The sequence below is a fragment of the Triticum dicoccoides genome, chromosome 2B (genome assembly GCF_002162155.2).
Source record: "Triticum dicoccoides isolate Atlit2015 ecotype Zavitan chromosome 2B, WEW_v2.0, whole genome shotgun sequence".
NCBI lineage: Eukaryota > Viridiplantae > Streptophyta > Magnoliopsida > Poales > Poaceae > Triticum > Triticum dicoccoides.
In genome coordinates this window covers 571,996,459-572,020,147 of record NC_041383.1, presented here as the reverse complement: position 1 = coordinate 572,020,147, position 23,689 = coordinate 571,996,459, and the positions used below count along the sequence as shown (strand labels likewise).

The 23,689-nt window shown below is 46.7% G+C and overlaps 2 protein-coding genes and 1 non-coding gene across 3 annotated transcripts; all 3 read right to left on the bottom strand.

Moving 5' to 3' along the window:
• Positions 1–2,197: 2,197 nt before the first annotated feature.
• On the bottom strand, positions 2,198–2,271 carry TRNAT-AGU. The gene has a single exon. It is a non-coding gene; the product is annotated as a tRNA-Thr (tRNA).
• Positions 2,272–2,569: 298 nt separating this feature from the next.
• Positions 2,570–5,301, bottom strand: LOC119364927 (nucleolar and coiled-body phosphoprotein 1-like). Its single transcript, XM_037630501.1, has 2 exons — positions 4,045–5,301; positions 2,570–3,946 (listed from the first exon to the last, which is right to left on the bottom strand). Exons 1-2 carry the CDS (start codon positions 5,083–5,085, stop codon positions 2,732–2,734), a joined length of 2,256 nt encoding a protein of 751 aa, XP_037486398.1. The 5' UTR covers positions 5,086–5,301; the 3' UTR covers positions 2,570–2,731.
• Positions 5,302–6,225: 924 nt separating this feature from the next.
• On the bottom strand, positions 6,226–6,701 carry LOC119361017 (ferredoxin-thioredoxin reductase, variable chain, chloroplastic-like). Its single transcript, XM_037626418.1, has one exon. It carries the CDS (start codon positions 6,667–6,669, stop codon positions 6,226–6,228), a length of 444 nt encoding a protein of 147 aa, XP_037482315.1. The 5' UTR covers positions 6,670–6,701.
• Between the last annotated feature and the right edge of the window lie 16,988 nt (positions 6,702–23,689).

Genomic DNA, 23,689 nt, shown 5'->3' with positions numbered 1-23,689 from the left:
TTGAAATAGTTTCCAGAGGAACCGGAAGCGTTTTGGGGTCACCGGTTTCGAGGTTTATCGGGCAATACCGGATAATACGATAAATAATATATAGGTGGGAAATGTTTCTAGTGATGTTAAATTAATATTAAAAGGTTCTAGTAGTAGTTAGGAGGATTTTATATTTAATTTAATATCAACGGGCCTTAAAAGGCCAAGTGGTGGAAAGCATATTGGGCCACTTGGGCCCAATAGGGGTGGCGCCCCCTTTTCCTCATGGAGAAGGAAGGGGGATGCCAAATTGGAGGGGGACTTCCCCTCCTCATGGATGGCGCAAGAGGAGGAGATCCTTTCGCCTTGTGGCGCCCCCTCCTCTCCCCCCAACCTATATATACTAGAGGTTTTGGCACTTATGGACACACAATTTTTGGAGCCTCCTCTTGTTCTCTAGTTCTAGTTCTAGTTGTTTTAGTTAGAGATAGATCTAGATCCTCTATAATCCTCATAACTAGAAGCCCAATGTGGTTCTAATATCTTCCTTGTAAATCTCCAGCAACGATTGGCTCTGGACAACGAAGCGATGACGGATCGTGAAGACCATACGCTTGCAATCTGTGGAGAGTTCATATTTTCAGTCTTCCGTTCGAGGAATCGTTCATCTATGGTTTGAGGGACTTAAGTACGATCTACACCGACTCTTCTTTCACTGCAACTCGGAGTTGGTAATGATCCAATCCAAACCACATCTTCATAGTGTTCCTGGTTGATCGTAGGGAGAATTTTTTGTTCTACTACGTTTCCCAACAGTAAATGCAACCGATATTTTGGAGGATTTTTTTCATCCACTCAGACCACTGGTAGCAATTCTTTTTCTTACCTTCCATATCAAACACGTTTTATGCAAATTATTATAGGATTCAATACGATACGAGACTCCAATCTTGTTTTGCTTTTCATTCTTGTGTTTTAAGGAACACTCAAACCAACAAAGGCTCTAGAAGTTCATTAACACTCAAACAAACTGGTGTTCACTAAAAAGGAAGAGATCATGTCTTTATATAATAAAAATGATGTAGTGAAAAGTAGGAAAATATTGCTCGGTATTGCTATGTTTACAAAGCCAAAATATGTGCTAACCTTGTCCAAAAAGAGATTGACGAAATTAAAATGCTCTTGTTGAAAGTTAACCCATTCTCATCAGATGACTTATTAATTGCATGATCATGAAGAAGATTGAAGTTCAATGATGACAATTCACAGTGCCTAGGTTCCTGCATGGATGACAAAAAGCGAACGAAGAAGCCCATCGGTTGGCTGGAGTGGCAAACTCTTCCGAGGTTTGACACTATGTTTGGTTCATAAACCCTCTAAACAATCTTTGTATTCCTCATTTTGTAACTGATCAGTAATTCATGTTGTTATCTCGAAAAAAGCGAGATTGCAACATCGAGAAAGCATCATGTTACAAATATGAGCTCAACATAGTTAGGGCTTCTTTGATTCAAAGAAAAAAATAAGGAAATTTTTGGAGGATTTGAATCTTTCGCTTTTTCATCATATGCACATAATTTGATTCACGTGATGAAATCTTTATGAGTTTTTATTCTCAGGGAGGCATTGCATTATGTTTTGGAGGAAAATTTCCATCCACTCAAATATCCTGTTACAATTCTTTTGTTTTTCTTGTGTTATTAAACACTCTTCAATGCAAATTCATGAGGGATTAGACACGAGATGACACTCTAATCTTGGGGTTTGTTCTTCATGTGTTCTGCAGGTCACGTGGATCAAAGGGACCATGGAAGTCCATGAAAAAGATGAGAGACATTGTCTTTCTAGAATAGAAATAATGCAGTGATAAAAATAGAGAAGTTTTTATCCTAAGGAAGGCATTGCATTCTGTTTTGGAGGAATATTTCCATCCACTCAGACATCTTGTTAAAATTCTATTGTTTTTCTCGTGATATTGAACACTCTCCAATGCAAATTCATGTAGGATTCGATGGGAGATGACACTCTACTCTTGATGTTTTGCTATTCGTGTGTTCTACAGATCACGTGAATCAAAAGAGACCCTAGAAGTTCATGAAAAAATGAGAGACGTTGCCTTTCTAGAATAAAAACGATGCTGTGATAGAAATATGAAAATATTGCTGAGTACGTCTAGGAAGCCAAAATCTGTGATAACTTAGTCAAAAACATATGAAGCAAACAAAACTGCTTTCATTGAGAGTTGAACTCAAGACCTCCCGCTTACTAAACGGGTGCTCTAACCAACTGAGCTATGAAAGCACTGCGGTTGTGTATTTTAAAATAAGCTATATATTAGTTACTGGGTGAACTAATTGCTCTTGGATTGTTGTTGTTTCATCACGTAATGGTCGCTCTATCTAAATATGATGGGTCTGATAACTCGTTTCAACAAATTAGAGGTGTTCAAACACATAACGAGCACATGATATATGAATTGAACATAGGAAAATACAACTTTTTCATGGAAAGAAGAAGGTGCGCAATCCATTTCAGAAGTTTCATGTTCGTAGTTCAAGCGAACTGCGTGTTTGCGTGAGCGATTTTTGACTAAAAAGACTTCCAGTAAAGCTCTCGGCATATCATCAGTAGATTACCAAGGATAAGAACATCGCAAAGGTATTATCAAATGAATCAAAGAACAGCAACCCGTCTTGCCATTACAAGTTTAAAACTTATCAAGAAGGCCTAAAATGACAGTAGCATTGTTATTTGGCATTTGCTAAGCGCTAGAAGAGTTCGCTGATGCAGTACGAACATCGGATCGCGCGACGCCGCCGCCGCCACGATGAGCACCGCGCCCGAGCTGAGCACTGCCGTCAGAGCCCAACCACGCACGGCCACCGGACTCCTGCTTGCTCTGCCAAGACTGTTCGAGTGTGCCGACCGTGCCGCCGCTGCGCTGCTCGGCATCGTCGCTGTTGGACTGCGAGGCCGTCCACGTCCGGTCGGTGGAGTCGACGGAATTGGGCTCCCACGAGCACGTCCACGGGTTGCCGGCGAAGCTGTTGCTCCCGGCGGACTCCTGCGGCTCGGCCTCGCCGCGGATGTCCCGCACGGACACGTACTTGTGCAGGCTCGGCTCCATGAGGTCGTCCTTGACAACGACCTCGGACTCGACGACGTGCGTGCCCGCCGCCGCCGCCTTCCCGGCGCTGTAGCAGCTCACGTTGGCCGACCCCTTGTCGTCGGCCGACCGGTCCAGCTCAAAGCTCCTGTTCTCCGACGGCGAGGAGTTGAGGTCCGCGACCGCTTCAAGGATGGAGCAGGCTTTGGACACGCACGCCGGGAGCGAGAACGCCGGCGCCGCCACGGCCGTGTCGCTGGCGTTCTGCTGGTGATAGCTCTGGATGTCTTCGAGGAGCAGGGAGGCATAGGAGTTGCCGTTGTGATCGAAGTCGCGGGATGACCGCCTCGACGACCGGCCTGCCGGCCCGGCTTTCTGGCTGGCAACGCTCTCCGACACGATGCTCACCGTGTGCGTCGCGTTCATCCTGGACGACGGTGCTTTTGTCTCCGACGCCATGGCCTCATTCAGGAAGGCGTGGTCGAAGTCTCGGGACGACCTCCTCGACGACCGCCCCGCCTTTGTGCTCCCGACGCTCTCGGCCACAATGTTCACCGAGTGCGTCGCGTTGATCTTGGAAGACGGCGCTCTGGTGTCTGGCGCAACGGAATCCTCCACGAAGGCGAAAGAACTGCCGCTGTGGTCGAAGTCCCGCGAGGACCGCCGCGACGACCGGCACCCAGGCCCCGCCCTCGTGTTGTTGACGACGCTCTCGGCCACAATGCTCACCGTGTGCGTCGCGTTCATCCTCGCGGACGGTGCCTTGGTGTCCGGCGCCACGGCCTCCTCCGTGATCTCCGTCTTGTCCTTCGCAGTCTGGCAGCGCTCCCCCAACCTCTGTGAAACGGCGGCGACACTCTCGATGGGTTTCTGCGCGCATAATTGAAGGATTTGAGCAATTTAGTGGACAAAAATGATGGCTAAAATTCTCTAAATACTGAAGATTTTATATTTTTATTGATCCGTACCTTTTGATTTTGGGGCTTGCCGTTGTTGGTGGTGTGGTGGTTGTTGGCCAGTGCGTTCTCGTCGAGCTCCGCCATGGGGTTGCGACGGTACGGCGAGTTATCGGCCTTCCTCGACGAGCTTCGGCTCAGCGACGGCCCGTGCGTCGGTTGCACCCCGGCGTTCTCATTCGCGACGGCCGCCGCCCTTGCGGGGGAGTTGGACCTCAGGGTTGGCGACGCGTACCTCTTCCCAGACGGCGCAGCCTTCACCGGCGACGGCGCGCGCCCTTTCTCTCGGGCCGGGACCGACACCAACTTCCCGGGCTGCCGCGCAAACCGCTCGACGCCCACGGAGCTCGCCGCCGCGGTTGCACCCTCGCCGCGCCGTCCGGGCGAGCGGCTCACTCTCCTGCTCCCGCTCCCGGCACCGCTTCGGCTCTCGTGGCTGGCCGACCGCTTACGGTCCGGCGTCCTCCGGCGCGGCGAGGGCCTCGACGCGGCGGCGCCTCCGCCCAGCCTGTCCCAGTCGCACTCGTCGTCGACGCCCCCAGCCCTCCTCTCCAGGTCGAAGTCGTAGCTCCTCTTAGATCCAGAGTACCTCCTATGGCCCCCGCCGCTCTCGCCCGACGCAGCCGCCTTCCCCGACGCCGACGAGCTCCGGCTGAGCCGGCCGCACTGGATCAGAATCGCGTCCACCTCCTCCTTGGTGCAGCTGGAGGTCCGCACCGGCACCCTGCTAACGACCGCCGGCTTCGCTGCCTCCTCGACCGGTGCGGCCGGAGCGGGGGGCGCCCTCTTCACCCCGTCGCTCTCCCCGCCGCTCGCCACCTCGGCAGCCGCGGCGGCGGCCGCAGCCTTGACCACGAACACCGTCCGCTTGTCCGCCGCCGGCTCCTCCGCCCTGGGCGCAGTGGCCTTCCTGGACGGCGCCGGCTTGGCCGTCGTCGGCGCCCTCTTCTCCTCCGTGGCTAGCGGGGCGGCGTCCTTGCCGCTCCTCTTGGCCGCATTGCGCGGCTGCTCCTCTTGCCGCCGCTGCTGCTTCTTGCTGAGGCAGAGACCCATTGGCTCAGTGACGGATCCGGGACCTGGGGCTTGAGGGTGGAGCGGGGGCGGTGGTGAGGGTGGGGGTGGGCCGGAGTTGAGCTGAGGTGGTGTCCGGCGTTTGAGCGCACACAGGACACGGCTTTGGGGCGAGTGGATTACAGTAAAGTGCGCCTCGGAGAGTGTGTTTTGTACTAGTAGTGGCTGCTGGCAATGGCAGTGGGGTCTGGTGAGCGAGAGAGGGAGCTCGAGGGGATTTCAAAATTTTGGGGCTGTTCCGAGCGTCGGGGACTGTGCGCGGCCCGAGCGGCGCACGGTGCGCACAGGAGAAAGCCGTTGTGGGCACGCCGAATGGTTCCGCCCACTACCTCTGGTTGTTTGTAGCCGGGTCGATTCAAATTGAGACCCGGCATTTTCTATTTGTATATGTGTGTATTTTTTTTGAACGCAAAGAATCGACCGTTGTGTTGGGAGCACGTCCAAAGCTATGTGTCATGATGATTCGAGTTTGGCTGCAGCAGCGGTAGCAGCGTCGTCATTCTTCCTTGGCCTCAACGGGGAGAGAATCTCGTCTTCACGTGTCATGGAGAATTGAACTGCAGCTGGTGAGTACGCACGATGTTTCTTTTTCGAATCATATCCGGATAGAATGGACCATGCGTCCGTGTCCGTCACCCTTGATCCGTTGACCCTGGCTCAACATTTGACCGCGCATGCCACCGTCGCAACGCAAACGTCACCTCCATCTCGTACCCAACGGTAAAGCCTCGCACTGGCGACCAGGGCGGTTTGAGATTCAAAATACGCGGTATTTTCGACCAGCGGAATCCAAAGTTCAGAGCACGCAGCAAAGACAAAAGTACGTGGTATTTGATCAGTGCGACTGCAGCGGGGGGCCTACCGCACTGTCACGGAACAACCAAAGCTGGAAAGCTGGAGTAACAGCGAACGAACAAAAGGCCCTCAGCAGTCGGCACAGGAGCCAAAGGGAGCTGTCTCGTGTCCCAGCCCTTTGCATCTCTACTACCTTGATTTTCATTTTTAACACGAACGGTAATGGCCGAAACAGTGACAATAATGTATGGCTGGAACTCTTTTAAACCGGTGTCTGACGATTTTTTGTTGTTCAAACAAATTGGTATTTTTTTTTGCCATGTTTTATCATTGATCAAGGAGAAGAGGTTTAATTACAGACAAATACTGACCGTAGCCATACAAAGGAGTACTGCTTGACCAGTCGGAGAAAGGGCGATTGGCCGTGATGCGCTTGCCCTTCCACACACCGACATACTGCTTGACCACACCTTCCATGCCGCGGAGGTCCAGGTTCGGCGCCTTGGGGACGTGGTAGACGCGGACCGGCGTCGTGACGTGCACGCGCTTGCCGAGCTTGGGCGCGGCCGTGGCCTCCTCATCCGCCACGTCGGGGGACGGGGATGGGGATGGGGACACGCTGCTGACGGCAACCTGGCGCGCGGTGCGGAGGCGCGCGCGGCACCGTGGTGGCGCGAGGCAGCACGCGGCTGTGGAATTTGGAGGGAGGGGTCGGCGGAGGAGGAGTGACGAGGAGGTGGAAGGGGCGGTCGCGGCGGTGGCGGTTGCCATCGGGGAGGTTGGTGAGTTGGCGGGCGTGTGGGGAATTGCGTCGAGCAGGCGGTGTGCACGTGAAGGTGAGATACTTGGCGCCGAATGTGGAAGTTTACTCACCTGGGATTATGACTCTAAGGTGATATGCCCCTACTTCAATACAAAAGTGTGTGCTTCTTTCTTGATGTTGGAGAAGGCAGTGGTGGGCATCGTGAAGGTGTTCCGAGACCCTAGCATTTTGTTTGTTCCAAACTTTTCAAGAGGCATGAGGATTAGAGCGGTGGATTTTGAAAGGTTGTCATTGCGGTATGAGACCACCTAACACCACTCAATGGCGGGATAGAAGCATTGCCGGGAAACAGTGTTGAGGTCGTGTCAACCGAGCCAAAATTTGATCATATTCTAAATCCATGTGGAGAAGCGGCATTTGAGAAGACGGTAAGCCACCGTCTCCAGACCACGCTTGCAAAGTTGACAAACCTCACAAATTTGGCTAACCCTACTTGGCTAACATGTCCGCTCTCCAGACCCGGTTTTGGAGATTAGCCACATAGATAGCTTGCGTTTCACGGGTGCCCAAGGCTACCACATGGCAGATTTGAATATAGTCGACGTGGTACCGACAAATTGGGTGCGGTAGGCCGAATTAGCAGAATGGGACAAGTTGGCAGTGGGTTTCCAAGCAATGGAGTCCTCAACCCCTTCATGAAGGTTGAAATGTTGGAGAAGTGTTCAAAGTTTGAAGAATTTGTTGATGTGCTCGGTCGTCATGCCATTGGAAGTGTCGACTTGGTCTATCCAATAGTTATGTTGAAGGCTGAGCTTTACATTCCAATTTTTCTTCTTGGAAATCTCGTGAATAAGCGAAGCCATGTTTCCCGAGCATTGATCCTCAAGCATGGAGAGTCCCAAAATTCTATCTTATCAATTTCAATGGTAACCTTGGCCAGGGAGTGGAAAAGAAGCATGTCCTCCCTATTGCATGTGTTCCCAAGCCCCACCAAGATTTTTTTCAGCGATGTCCACTTTAACCACAACCATTACAATCTCAGAGCATGAGAAAACTTGTGTAGGTGGAGAACCCCAACCCACCCAGATTAGTGGGCTTGCACACGGTCTCCCATTCGACCTTGCATCATACACTTTTTTCTACATGAACATTAGAGCAAGTGGTCTACTGTATTTTTCATATATGCAACAAAAATACCATATTACATTAGGTAGATCAGGTCACATCTCCACGAAAGTCTTCTTTCTCCTCTCTTTCAACCCAGGCAAATAGGTGACGACCGATATCCCCACTCCCCCATGAGACCGAGGGTCCCCCCTGTAAGAGCATCTTTTGCCTTAGGGTTTTGGTGATGATGACAACACACGTGGACTAATCGTGCACCATAGTTTTCTCAGGTACACTTTGTGTGGCGCAAGACGGTTAGGTTTCCCTCTGTGCATAAAAGATCGAAGACGGAGTCTCCGACATTTTATTTCCTTTGGTCGTAGGATATCCGTACTATTAAGAGAGAATCCGCATCGGAAAGTATTGGGTGAATCCTTCACGTACACATTCTCTGCACCCACCATATACCCTCCGTTCGAGGAGAGAGAGGTTCCCCATCCTTTGTTCTGTGCAGTCTTGCTCTTGACGGTTGTACCGGTTCCTTGAGCGGTTGTACCGCGGCCGGTAGTTCCGGTCTTACCACCGCCTATTGTACCGCTCTAGGGTGACTCCCTTCTGTACTGGGTGCGGTTGTAGACCGATGGTGGAACGGTAGTTCCGGTTTTCCTTGATAAACAAGTACTACCGGTGTTCACGGCGGTTGTACCACCTCAGACCCCACCGCCCAGGAACAGCTGGCGCAGCGGTAGTTCCGGTCCAACCTCCGCTCCAACTACCGGCATGTGGAGTTTACTTTGTGTATATGGCCCGGTAGTTGAGCGGTGGTTGTGCGGTAGTTCCGGTTTGTTTTGATAAACCGGTACTACCGGGTGCGCCACCGGAAGTTCCACTCCCATGCGTTTCTGCACATAACGGTTGGATCTTGGGGGGCCTATTATTCTCAATGGCATACCGAAAGATGTTCTAGTAAAAAAGTGCATGCTATAGAAGAAATCAATGTTTTAAGTGAAAAGATGGATGAACTTATGAAGATGTTTGCTACTAAAAATACTTCTCTTGATCCCAATGATATGCCTTTATCTACTTTGATTGAGAATAATAATGAATCTAGGGATGTGAATTTTGTTGGTAGGAATAGTTTTGGAAATAACGCGTATAGAGGGAATTTTAATCCTAGGCCTTATCCTAGTAATCCTTCTAATAATTATGGAAATTCCTACAACAACTCTTATGGAAATTTTAATAAGATGCCCTCTGAATTTGAGAGTAGTGTTAAAGAGTTTATGAATTCACAAAAGAATTTTAATGCTTTGCTTGAAGAAAAATTGCTTAAAGTTGATGATTTGGCTAGGAACGTTGATATAATTTCTCTTGAAATTGATTCTTTAAAGCTTAGATCTATTCCTCCTAAGCATGATATCAATGATTCTCTCAAAGCTATGAGAATTTCCATTGATGAGTGCAAAGAAAGAACCGCTAGGATGCATGCTTCCAAAGATGCCTTTATTAAAGCGTGTTCTTCCGATTCCTATGAAAATCAAGATGAAGATCTAAAAGTTATTGATGTGTCCCCCATTAAATCTTTGTTTTGCAATATGAATCTTGATGAAACTGAATATGATCTTCCTTTACATAGAAGGCGTTCTAAGAATTCGGAGTTTCTAGATCTTGATGATGAAATTGATGAAAGTGGGATTAAAAGAAATAAAAATCTTGATGTTGCTAAACCCACTATTTTGGATCTCAAGGAATTTAATTATGAAAATTGATCTTTGATTGGTTGTATTTCCTTGTTGCAAGCCATGCTAGATTCTCCTCATGCTTATAGTCAAAATAAGGCCTTTACCGAACACATTGTTGATGCCTTGATGCAATCTTATGAAGAAAAACTTGACTTGAAAGTTTCTATCCCTAGAAAACTCTATGATGAGTGGGAACCTACTATCAAAATTAAAATTAAAGATTATGAGTTTCATGCCTTGTGTGATTTGGGTGCTAGTGTCTCCACTATTCCCAAAACTTTGTGTGATTTGCTAGATTTCCGTGACCTTAAAGATTGCTCTCTAAACTTGCATCTTGCGGATTCCACTATTAAAAAGCCTATGGGAATAATTAATGATGTTCTTATTATTGCAAATATGAACTATGTGCCCGTAGATTTTATCGTTCTTGATAAAGATTGCAATTCTTCATGTCCTATTATTCTTGGTAGACCTTTCCTTAGAACGATTGGTGCGATTATTGATATGAAGGAAGGGAATATTAGATTCCAATTTCCCTTAAAAAAGGGTATGGAACACTTCCCTAGAAAGAAATAAATTACCATATGAATCTATCATGAGAGCCACTTATGGATTGCCTACCAAAGATGGCAAAACCTAGATCTATCTTCGCTTTTATGCCTAGCTAGGGGCGTTAAACGATAGCGCTTGTTGGGAGGCAACCCAATTTTATTTTGTGTTTTTTTGCTTCTGTTTAGGAATAAATAATCCATCTAATTTCTGTTTAGATGTGGTTTTATGTTTTAATTAGTATTTCTGCCAAGTAGAACCTATAGGATAAGCTATGATGATAGTTGATTTGATTCTGCTGAAAAACAGAAACTTTGCGCTCACGAGAAAAAATTCAATAAATCACAGGAACGAGTTTTTGCATTGATTCTTTTTGCTGCTGATCAATAAACAAATTCTCCAGTACGTCCTATTTTGGTAGAAGTTTTAGAGTTCCAGAAGTTTGCATTAGTTACAGATTGCTACAGACTGTTCTGTTTTTGACAGATTCTGTTTTTTTTTGTGTTGTTTGTTTATTTCAATGCATCTATGGCTAATCAATTAGTTTATAAACCATAAGGAAGTTGGAATACAGTAGGTTTAACACCAATATAAATAGAGAATGAGTTCATTACAGTACCTTAAAGTAGTGTTTTGTTTTCTTTCACTAACGGAGCTCACGAGATTTCTATTGAGTTTTGTGTTGTGAAGTTTTCAAGTTTTGGGTGAATTCTTTTGATGGATTATGGAACAAAGAGCGGCAAGAGCGTAAGCTTGGGGATGCCCATGGCACCCCCAAGATAATCCAAGGACACCAAAAAGTCAAAGCTTGGGGATGCCCCGGAAGGCATCCCCTCTTTCGTCTACTTCCATCGGTAATTTACTTGGAGCTATATTTTTATTCACCACATGTCATGTGTTTTGCTTGGAGCGTCTTGTATTATTTGCGTCTTTGCTTGTTAGTTTGCCACAATCATCCTTTATGTAAACACCTTTTGAGAGAGCCATACATGATTTAGAATTTGCTAGAATACTTTATGTGCTTCATTTATATCTTTTGAGCTTGATAGTTTGCTCATAGTGCTTCACTTATATATTTTGAGCGTAATAATTTTTTGCTGTAGTGCTTCATTTAGATCTTTTAGAGCGCGGTGGTGGATTTGTTTTAAATAAACTATTGATCTCTCATGTTTCACTTAGATTATTTTGAGAGTTGTTGATAGCATGGTAATTTGCTTAATGTTAATATACTTGGTATTCAAGATTTGTGAAACTTTCTTTTGAGTGCGTTGAATACTAAGATAAGTTTGATGCTTTATAATTGTTTTGAGATTTGGAGGTGATAATATCAAAGCAATGCTAGTTGGGGTGATTACGAATTTAAAGAATGCTTGTGTTGAAGGTTGTGATTCCCGTAGCATGCACGTATGGTGAACCGCTTTGTGATGAAGTCGGAGCACAATTTTATTTATTGATTATCTTCCTTATGAGTGGCAGTCGGGGACGAGTGATGGTCTTTTCCTACCAATCTATCCCCCTAGGAGTATGCGTTTAATGCTTTTGTTTTTGATGACTTCTAAATTTTTGCAACAAGTGCATGAGTTCTTTTTATTAATGTTGAGTCCATGGATTATACGCACTCTCACCCTTCCACCATTGCTAGCCTCTCTAATACCACGCACTTTTCTCCGGTATCATACACCTACCATATACCTTCCTCAAAACAGCCACCATACCTACCTATCATGGCATTTCCATAGCCATTCCGAGATATATTGCCATGCAACTATCCACCGTTCCGTTCATATGACATGCATTACTTTTGTCATATTGCTTTTTGCATGAACATGTAGTTGACATTGTATTTGTGGCAAGGCCACCTTCATAATTTTCATACATGTCACTCATGATTCATTGCATATCCCGGTACACCGCCGGAGGCATTCATATAGAGTCATACTTTGTTCTAAGTATCGAGTTGTAATTGTTGAGTTGTAAGGAAAATAAAAGTGTGATGATCATCATTATTAGAGCATTGTCCTAGTGAGGAAAGGATGATGGAGACTATGATTCCCCCATAAGTCGGGATGAGACTTCGGACTTTATGAAAAATAAAAGAGGCCAAAGAAGCCCAAATAAAAAAAAAGGAATGGCCATAAAAAAATAAAAAAAGAGAAAGGCCAAATAAAAAAAATGAGAGAAAAAGAGAGAAGGGACAATGCTACTATCCTTTTTCCACACTTGTGCTTCATAGTAGCACCATGATCTTCATAATAGAGAGTCTCATATGTTGTCACTTTCATATACTAGTGGAAAGTTTTCATTATAGAACTTGGCTTGTATATTCCAATGATGGGCTTCCTCAAAAGTGCCCTAGGTCTTCATGAGCAAGCAAGTTGGATGCACACCCACTTAGTTTCTTTTTGAGCTCTCATATACTTATAGCTCTAGTGCATCCGTTGCATGGCAATCCCTACTCACTCACATTGATATCTATTGATGGGCATCTCCATAGCCCATTGATACGCCTAGTTGATGTGAGACTATCTTCTCCTTTTTGTCTTCTCCACAACCACCATTCTATTCCACCTATAGTGCTATGTCCATGGCTCACGCTCATGTATTGCATGGAAGTTGAAAAAGTTTGAGATTTCTAAAGTATGAAACAATTGCTTGGCTCGTCATCGGGGTTGTGCATGATTAAATACTTTGTGTGATGAAGATAGAGCATAGCCAGACTATATGATTTTGTAGGGATAACTTTCTTTAACCATGCTATTTTGAGAAGACATGATTGCTTTAATTTGTATGCTTGAAGTATTATTACTTTTATGTCAGTATGAACTTTTGTCTTGAATCTTTTGGATCTGAATATTCATTTCACAATTAAGAAGATTTACATTGAAATTATACCAAAGTATCACTCCACATCAAAAATTCTTTTTTATCATTTACCTACTCGAGGACGAGAAGGAATTAAGCTTGGGGATGCTTGATACGTTTAACATATCTATAATTTTTGATTACTCCATGCTACTTTATCTACTGTTTTGGACTATATTGGGCTTTATTTTCCACTTTCAAATTATTTTTGGGACTAACCTATTAACCGGAGGCCCAACCCAGAATTGCTATTTTTTTGCCTATTTCAGTATTTCGAAGAAACAGAATATCAAACGGAGTCCAAACGGAATAAAACCTTCGGGAACGTGATTTTCTCACCGGACGTGATCCAGGAGACTTGGACCCTGCTCCAAGGAACAGCCGTGGAGGTCACGAGGGTGGAGGGCGCCCCCCTAGGCGCGCCCCCTGCCTCGTGGGCCCCCTGTTGCTCCACCGACGTACTCCTTCCTCCTATATATACCTACGTACCTCCGTCAGATTGAATATGGAGCCAAAAACCTAATTCCATCGCCGCAACTTTCTGTATCCGCGAGATCCCATCTTGGGGCCTGTTCCGGAGCTCCGCCGGAGAGGGCATCTACCACGGAGGGCTTCTACATTAGCCTCTCCTATGAAGTGTGAGTAGTTTACTTCAGACCTTCGGGTCCATAGCTAGTAGCTAGATGGCTTCTTCTCTCTTTTTGGATCTCAATACAATATTCTCCCCCTCTCTTGTGGAGATCTATTCGATGTAATCTTCCTTTTTTGCGGTGTGTTTGTTGAGACCGATGAATTGTGGGTTTATGATCCAGCTTATCTATGAATAATATTTGATTCTTCTCTGAATTCTTTTATGTATGATTGAGTTATCTTTGCAAGTCTCTTCGAATTATGCGTTTGGTTTGGCCAACTAGATTGGTAGTTCTTGCAATGGGAGAAGTGTTTAGCTTTGGGTTCAGTCTTGCGGTGTCCTTACCCAGTGACAGAAAGGGTTGCAAGGCACGTATTGTATTGTTGCCATCGAGGAAAACAAGATGGTTTTTTTATCATATTGCATGAATTTATCCCTCTACATCATGTCATCTTGCTTAAGGCGTTACTCTGTTTTTAACTTAATACTCTAGATGCATGCTAGATAGCGATCGATGAGTGGAGTAATAGTAGTAGATGCAGAATCGTTTCGGTCTACTTGTTTTGGATGTGATGCCTATATACATGATCATACCTAGATAATCTCATAATTATTCGCTTTTCTATCAATTGCTCAACAGTAATTTGTTCACCCACCATAGAATACTTATGCTCTTGAGAGAAGACACTAGTGAAACCTATGGCCCCCGGGTCTATTCTCATCATATCAATCTCCATTACTTTATTATTTGCTTTGTTTTCACTTTGCCTTTTACTTTTTTACTTTGCATCTCTATATCAAAAATACCCAAAATATTATTTATCATCTCTATCAGATCTCACCCTCGTAAGTGACCGTGAAGGGATTGACAACCCCTAATCGCGTTGGTTGCGAGTAGCTATCGTTTTGTGTAGGTACGAGGGACCCGTGCGTGATCTCCTACTGGATTGATACCTTGGTTCTCAAAAACTGAGGGAAATACTTACGCTACTTTACTGCATCATCCTCTCCTCTTCGGGAAATCCAACGCAGTGCTCAAGAGGTAGCACGCCACACCCCTCCCGATCAATAGGACCCCCGTTTCGGCCGTAGGAGGTCCATTTCATCCGTTTTGCAGTACGCCACACCCTCCCGATCAACAGGACCCCCGTTTCGACCGTAGGAGGTCGGTTTCCTCCGTTTTGCAGTACGCCAGACCCCTCCCAATGAACAGGATCCTGTTTCGAACGTGGCCGGTCGAACACAAGGCTGTTTCCTCTGTTCTGCGGTACGCCAGGCCTTGTTTCCATCGCCTGTTCCGTCCAAGACCTCCCGATGAACACGACGATGCATTCCGTTCTGACCCAGCCGGTTGGCTCCCCATGAACACGACGACGACGTTGTTTTTCTCCGTTCCGACCTAGCCAATGTACACGAGCCATGGCCGTAGGTATATATGCGCGAGTAGGTGTTCGAGACCCCGCCTGTATGTACACATACGTGGTCGTATTTTCTTTCTTGCACACTGGCCGTTGTATGTACGTATACATGCTACGTGCGGGCCTCTACTACGACACATGCGCGCCTCTACATCAACCAGTATATATGTACGTACACATTCGCGACCAGAATGACAATGCTACGTACTCTTCGACCAGGTGGGTCCCGACTGTCAGGCACTTCCTTGTGTGCGAAGATGTAGCTGGTGGGTCCCAGCAGTCAGGGGGAAAATCGTTTTGTTTTTTTCCCGGACGCACTTCCTTGCGTGCGAAGGTGTAGCTGGTGGGTCCCAGCAGTCAGGGGGCGAATCGTTTTTTTGCCCGGACGCACTTCCTTGCGTGCGAAGGTGTAGCTGGTGGGTCCCAACAGTCAGGGGGGAAACATTTTTTAGCAAAATACGGTGGCCCGTCCGGTGGGTCCCCGTTGTAAGGTGGAGGAATAATTATTTTGCGCGTAATAAGGAGGCACTTCCTTACTGCGGCCGTGGACCCAGCTGTCAGCCTCTCCACGTACAGTCCACGTCTGATGGAAGCCGTTCCTTGGCCACGTTGACCACGCTGCGCCGAGAGCACCAGGGCGGTGGACGACGGCGAGGCCTAGGAAGGGGACGACACAGAGCCGGGGAAGACGCGGCAGTAGATGCCCATGCATAGAGGAGTACGAGGGTTCACTGGTTCGCTGCGGTGTGAGGCTGCCGTCGCCGCAGAATAATAGGGGGTGTGGGTGAGTAGAGGGATGGCCTGGCCAGCTGTGGGAGTAGTAGGCGGCGGTGAGGCCTCCGCCGCATCACAGCTGGCCATGGGAGGCAGGAGCACGAGGCACGACCGGCGCTGGTTTGGGCGGCTGGAGCAAGAAGACCAGAGGTTGAAGAAGCACTACGGCCGTTGGATGGACATCGTACGGTCACTGGAGCTAGAATCGTGCATATTGACTAAGTTGACAAAGCCCTCTGTCCCCGTCAACTTAGTAGGCCCACAAGTCAGCCTGCCACCAAGGTGAGTCCTAGCTAGCAGGGGGAGTATTCATTTTTTTATGCGTAATAAGGAGGCACTTTGTTGCGTGCGAAGATATAGCTGGTGGGTCTGAGCTGTCAACGGCGGTAACGTTTTTTTCGCAAAATACAGAGGCCCTTTCGGTGGTCCCTGATGTCAGGTGGAGGAATCATTATTTTGCGCGTAATAAGGAGGCATTTCCTTGCATGCGGCCGTGGACCCAGCGGTCGGCCTCTCCACGTACAGTCCACTTCAGATGCATGTCGGTCGTTGATCACGTTGACCAGGCCGAGAGCACCAAGGCGGTGGACGACGGCGAGGCCTAGGAAGGGAACGACACGGAGGCAGGGAAGACTCGGCTGTTGTTTCCCACGCGGAGGGGAGTACGACTATACGAGGGTTTACTGGTTCGTCTGTCGTCGCCGGAGAATAACAACAGGTGTGGGTGAGTAGAGGGATGGCTAGGCCAGAGATGGGAGTACGGTGGGGCGGTGAGGCCTGCGCGGCAGCACAGCCGGCCGCGGGGAGGAGGGAGCAGGTAGTCTCGCCGGCGCTTGTTTGAGCGGCTGGAGCATGAAGAGCAGAGATTGAAGAAGCACGACGGCCATTGGATGGACATCCAACAGTCACTGCTCTCGTGTGTTGACTAAGTTCACAGGGCGTTGCGTGTGCGTCAACCTTTTTTTATGAAAGCATACGCGTCAACCTGTAGTAGGCGCACAAGTTATCCTCAAATCTGTGGAAAACAATAGACATCCCATCTGCCATTATTTCTAATAATGTACATCCCATTTGCTAATTCTTAAGAATTTTTTTGGAGCCCATGTTCTTTTTGTTAGCATTACACCCCATATTGTGGCCACGGTTAAAAAGTATAAGAAATTTTGCATATTTCGGTGCGGTCAACTGTTTTTTAATCCAGAAATATCGATTCACATTCAAACTACTTTGAAAAATAATTTATATAAATATAAAATCCAAATAATTGTCCACGCATAAAAATCAATGGAACTAAAATCTTGTAATGAAAAAAATTGAAATTAATTCCCGGTTTGATGTGTTTTAAAAATGTACAACCCATTTCTGGGCAAACCGAATGAAACTCTCGTCGTCTTGAAAGATTTGCAGCCCAGCAGGGCCGATAAAGCAAGTAGGCCTTGTTTGGGTATTTCTTTTAAAAAATAGAACTGGGCTAGCCATTTTCAGCAAGAAAAAAACACAACTGGGCTCATGATGTGGTATACATAAATAAAACCCTGGCTAGACGGGCCACGGCCCCCGCACAACCCCATTGTTACACTGATCCGTCGCTAAAACTAGTATAAATAACAACTGCTTGTTCCTAAAAAAAACTGCGCGACCTACTGGGTCCCTGGTGTCAGCCGCTCGTAGTGTAATTCTCTCGTTTATTGGCTACGTTGACAATGGCGTGAGCCCAAGATGTCCAACCATTAGGAGGAACCATATTTTTGGGCTTGTAATACATAGGCACTTGCTTGCGTACTGCCATGACGCTGGTGGGTCCCTACTGTCATCCTCTCCACGTACAGTCATCTCCTTGTTCCTCTCGGTTGTTGACGACGTTGACAACGCAAGAGGGCGGCGCACCATGCACGATGAGCGAACCAAGGCCGCAAGGCGGAGGACGATGGCGAGGCCTCGGACGGAACGAACAGGAGCTGTAGAAGATGTGCCGGTCCAGTCGCAAGCGGAGGAGAGTACGAGGGTTGACTGGTTCGGGTGCGGGTGCGTGTTGGGGCTGACATCATCGGAGAATAACAAGACGTGTGGGGGAATAGAGGGAGGGACTGGCCAACGTTGGAGGGTACGTACGGTAGGGCGGAGGAGGCACAACCAGCCATGGGATGCAGGAGCAGGCGGAGCCGACGGGGTGGTTCGGTTTGGGCGGCTGGAGGAAGAAGACAAGAGATAGAAGATACACGACAGATGTTGGATGTCAATCCAACGGCTGGTAGGCAGAATCATTTGTTGACTGGCTAGGCTATTTCCTCGTGGGTCCCAAATGTCAGAATCCAAATATGTCATGGTCATGCAGCCTTTCCTATGAAAATTTACAGCCCATTTGATGTGCTAGTTCGAAATAAGTTTGTGGGTGCTGGTGGGGGCTAATCACTTGGCTTCTGTAATGCACAGTGAGCTCAAGCAGCCGGCAAGAGTGATGTTATGTCCCTTGGTTGGGATTTGTTACAATATTTCACTCTAAATTAAACGAATGGCAAGCCATGCCTTGTTTCAAAGAAAATATGACAGTCACAGCCGAGTTGAAAAGGGCAGGAACATCTAACTCCAGCTTACAAACTGTACAAAAGCACAAGGGTTAATTGTTCATCAGGTTTACAAAAAAACCCAGGTTGAAAAGGGCAACAATATCTACCTCCAGCACTGTTTTCGGTAGTCACAGTCAAATGGATTGGTCAGGTCCATAGAATGAACATCCTGGGTCGTAAAATTTACTGGATTATGACCACAATATGTTGTAAATAGAAGCCCGGCATGTTCAGATGCTCTTTTGCCCACCTGAAACTCCTTTTTTTGCTCTTCGACATACCCATCTGTCAAAACCATGCTGCTGATAAACTTAAGCCTGATGGACAATAGTAACCTTGCATTCAGCAGGAAGAATGTGACAAATCTAGTGTTTGCATGGTTGGCTACATATCGTTCTAGCGTTATTGTCTTTAACCGAATCTCATGAGAAGGGAGAAAACCCCGATGCTTACGAATCCACCGATTGGTTATAACTTTCTTACCCCGTCCTGTTGCCTAAATAGACATGAAGATTGAAAACAGTTAAGGTCTAAAAAAAGAGTGTCGAAAGAGCAACAGCTGAACGGTTAATTCTAGTACACTATATGCGGGCTTCCAATGTGCGTGTGAAATTATCACCTTTATATACAACTTCTCCAGACATGGAAAGCATTGCAGCAAGCCAATAATCTTGTTCAGATCAAAACTAATCATTTGGATATATAAGATCTTGACAGAATCCAGCACCATTGATAGGCCATCCATGGAGAAACTCTTCATTGAGCATAGAACATAATATTAGTACAAAATGTGTACTCCAAGATGATATATAACTTATGGGCAGAAATTTAACATGCAGCTTATGGTTACAAGTGTAGATGATAATATAAAGTACCTGAAGAACTGTGGAGCCAAACACCATATTGAAATGAGCACAGAGATCATGTATTACACCCAAGGTCTCTAGTTTAGGCGCAGAGAGGACGATTATTTGCAACGGTCAATAACTAGAATCAAGGATCAACCTTTGAAGTGAAGGGGCATCTTGGATGACGAGCTTCCTTCCATCAAAAGAAATTCCAATTCTTACAAGTTAGGCGACTTTATTTGGAGATAACCGATTCTAATTGTGAAAATAAGCACCAAACACTTCAGGGCAGGGCAACTGGAGTGGATGATGCTGTGCAATGAGGCCTCCGATATACGAACCCGCACAAGTGAAAGTTTCTTGAGAAATGGGAGTCGAAGGTTTAGTATCATATTGTCTGGTAGGTAGCACAGTGCAAAGGTGGCGGTGTGGAGAGAGGAGGAAAACTGCGAGATGGACATCGGTGCTGAGGGCACAAGTTCATGGCGTTCGGTATGTGGTATGTGATTTCCAGGGGAATAGTAGAACTCAAGCAGCTGTAGTTCTGTGAATTCAGGGGATTTCAGCCAGGCGTCCACCGTGCAGGGCATGGTATGCTTGCTCAGGTAGCATGACGGGATGCAGAGGCTTTGAACGGAGCCCTGGTGGGAGGAGATGATGGCTCTGGGGATTTCAAAATCATTGAAGAGAGATAGCTGATGACAGTCGAGATTAAGGGGCACGACGCGCCATAGAGGGTGCCACCGAATTGAGAGGACTTGGGTGCGGCAGCAATCCTTGGTGGGGAGAAGCGAGATGATCTCCCCAAGGACGGCGTCCGGGAGATCGCTGATGCGGTCCACCCGAGATTCTACGGGTTCCTGGGATCCGGTGGGGGCAGGGTCGCCGCTTCTCCCCGTGCTGCCACGTGCGGGATCTACAACATGCGTCGCCGTTGGTGGGAGCCTCATCTTCTTGGCGCTGGGGTCAGGCGACTCCATTTTCCCCGAGGCGTCGCATCGCACTCATGGATTTGAGCAGAGTAACGAATGACGAGCCTAGTTGTAGTGCGAGTGAAGAAGAAGGGGAGCTGAGGTTTTTTCTGTAGTATTGAGGAAGAAGGGGAGCTGGGGTTTTCTGTAGGAGTGAGGTGAGGAATTTGGGGGTACGAGTGGAGCGAGCTGACGTGAGGTGGGTGGGAGCGAGGAGGAAGAAGAGCACCCAGGTTTTTTTGGGGGGCGGTGTGCTGGGTGCGGGTAGCGCCTCTCATTCAGTAAATATAGGGCTTTTGAATTGATTCTACTATTTACTAGTGTGGATGGGCTGTTTTGTCTTGGGCCCAGAGAAACAATTACTACTAGTACAGTGGAGACACTCTAGAGCTACCCAGGAAAACAATTACTACTAGTACAGTGGAGACACTCTACCGCTTCTGGCTCCTCCTAGGTCATTGAAACGTCTCCCTCTACTGAATGCCGTTATACTTTTGTTCACCGACATGCGGGACGTGCAGTGCGCGGGCCCAAATGCCATCCACCAAATTAGAAGGCAGTATGCAGGCGGAGAGTCACCCCGGTCGTAGCGCGGTAGTACGAGCCGTCGTATCACAACCCCCCCCCCCTGCAGTCTAAGTTTGACGGACGAAGCAACCATCATTTCACTCTTCGCTGAATCCCCTTCTCCCTCACCGTCTTCAAGAAAGGCAACACTCGCATCTGCCACTGTTCTTCTCTCCCAACGAAGGGAAGGTAAGCGGATCCGTGATGTTGGTATATTTTCGTTCAGAGAAAAAAAAAGAACTTTTGCAAAGCAGTAACCGGTCCTCACTCTCTTTTTTGTTTCATTATCATTGCGATTGTGTTTAGTATTCGTCAGTTTCATGATGGACCAAGGAGAACCAGGCAAAGATCTGCCGATATTGGAGCAGACGCGGGAGGCTGATCCCCACGAGACAGAGAGCTCCAAGAAGATGGAGGTAGCCACCGAGCCGACCCCAGATACGCTCACGGCCACTACTGAGATGGTCAACGCCCCGTTTGAGGTTACAACCCCCGTGGCATTGCAGGAGCAGTTTTCCCCCTTCAAGGATGTGTCCCCCTCCCCCGCTGAGCTTCCCAAGGTGATTTTCTTCTTTGCCGATCTCGATTGTGGTTTTTCATCTAAGTATGCGGTGATTAATAATGCAAAATTTTATTAGTTTCGAGGCCATGCTATACATAGTGGTTTAAATAACTTGTGTTTCTTATACTGAAAAGTAATTCAGAATTTGTTTCTGTTTCAATTAGAACCCTGATGCAGACAAGGATTGTGTGGTTGTACATGTCACTCGCTATGAGGCGGATGACCTGAATATACGCACTGGGAAAACAAAGTTCTTAGGTTGTTGGATCCTGGAAGCCATTTGCGGTTATACCAATGAAGAGTTGTATTCCAGCCTCACTGTTGTCAGACGTGTTGTTCAGGGTGTACTGAAGCACAAGAAGTTCAAAGCTACTCCTTTGTTTGTGAGGCATATTGTTCTTGCCAAGCTTACGCAGGAAGATGATGTGGCATGCCTCCACAAACAAGTTTATTAGTGGCAAGGCCACAAGGTTGTGTTCATGAAGGTTCACAGGATTGAGCTGCTGCGGGACATCCTCAATGATGTTCATGGCAAGGTCCGTCTTGTGTCCAACCCAAATTAGATCGAGGCATGAAATAGTTTCCCCAGCTAGTGTTTAATAGTAGTTTGGATTGTGTCTAATTATCCGAACCGTGCCTGTTATCGACCCCTCTGGGGCTAGTACTCTGTTTGAATCCGTCTATGGGAACTGCTGCTACTTTTGTGTGCCTGTGAATCATGTGAGAACCATCGTAATTGTTGCCGAAACAGATGCGTCCTCACTAGTTTTTTCATGAATATGGCATGGTAAGACATAAGTTTTCACGGTTTATCATACGAGCAGTGTGTGTTTTGATGAAATAGAGCACTCGTTCGAGAAATGTGCGCCGACGTATACATAAGTACTTGTAAACACTGTTGGTGCTACCCCACTTGTAAGCAGTTGTGCAAAACACGACACATTGGCTCAGCTCGCTTCAACACTAGGCTATCGACCAGCTAACAATCAACAATCTGCTGTTTGACATATAAGCAACTATGTATCTTGTTACAGCGGTTCATGCAGTTAATTGAGGCCATAATGTAATAAATTCCAAACGTTCACACGCTAGTCCAGCGCTCATGTGGAACACTCACATTAAACTCGTCTTCATAAAAAACTTGAAAATCATAAGTTAAGCAATTTTATACATCTCAATGATTCATAGAACATAACAAACATATACTAGTTCACAACAAAAGACAAAGTTGTGAGAAGGTTTACAAATCAGGAAAAAAGAAGCAAGGCTTCTCTGAGCAAAGGGCCTCCCGGCAGGCTTAAATTTCCTGGAGTTCACTCTGGTTTTTTCTTGTTGCCACCATCCAGGGTTAGGTTCTCTCATTCCAGAATAACCAATTATAATTGTGGTCTCAGCTGGAATGCTGAACTGAACCATGCAGTGTACTGACCAGTTGAAATGCTTGTGCATTCCACTAAATTTAAGCACCGTTATTTGCAGAAATAAGCAGAACACAATGCCTCTTGTCCGCACACCTGTCCAAAAAATCACCGTGCAGCCATGCCAGCTAGTCCTCGGTCCATGGATGAACTGGTAGAAAGTGCATTTTGGACTAGGATGCAGTTGTTTTTTCTCGTCCCTACACTGGAATCAGGAAGTAAAACGTACGAATCAGCTTCTTTTAGATTGTGTTGGTCATTCTACCTTAGTTACTACCAATGTAGGAATACCTTGAAGACTGGAGGTTAGACGACGACAACGAGGGATAGCCATCTCATTTTGCGCAGTTGTACTAAAACTGAGGTGTGTGCTTTTGATTGCGCGGATAGAAACGATACGGAGACAGACATCCCAAAATGATATGGAGACAGACATCCCTGTTTGCGCAAATACGAAATACGGTTATTTAAACAGTGACAGATATTTGCAGTGGCGTATGATTAACATCAGCATCTATTGTGTTATAATTGGCACTAGATTGACATTATAAAGAGTCCTTAAGTAAGTAGCATCACATCACATCAACAATGCCACTAGATTAACATGCAGAACAATAGCATTAGTATTACTGTCATGAGAATAGCACATGGTCAGTAAATGTGCAATTAAATTTGTGTAGTTCCACTGGGATGAAGCAATGTTAGTGGTGTGAGAGTTAAGTGTAACTGCAAAAACACAATTCATGGGAAATAAAGCAAGACAGAAGCACTTCATAAAATGGTGGTGGCATTGCTTCAATTTATCGACGGCACTAGACCATTACTTATAGTGACATTAGGTGGCATTGCTTAATGCTTCATGTGATTTTACGTTAACGGTAGCGATATGGGCATATGGACAGCAGGGGCATAAAGTGGTGAGGCAGATGTGGCTGCCGAGAGCGGCAAATACTCAGGCAGCATGTCTGCATTTTCCCCATTTTTTATCTCCTCGGTGACATTTTCCTATGTG

Coding starts and splice junctions, on each gene's coding strand:
- LOC119364927 (XM_037630501.1), bottom strand. CDS start 5,085: ATGGGTCTCTGCCTCAGCAAGAAGCAGCAGCGGCGGCAAGAGGAGCAG. Junction 3,947..4,044: donor GCAAGCCCCAAAATCAAAAG/GTACGGATCAAT, acceptor TTATGCGCGCAG/AAACCCATCGAGAGTGTCGC.
- LOC119361017 (XM_037626418.1), bottom strand. CDS start 6,669: ATGGCAACCGCCACCGCCGCGACCGCCCCTTCCACCTCCTCGTCACTC.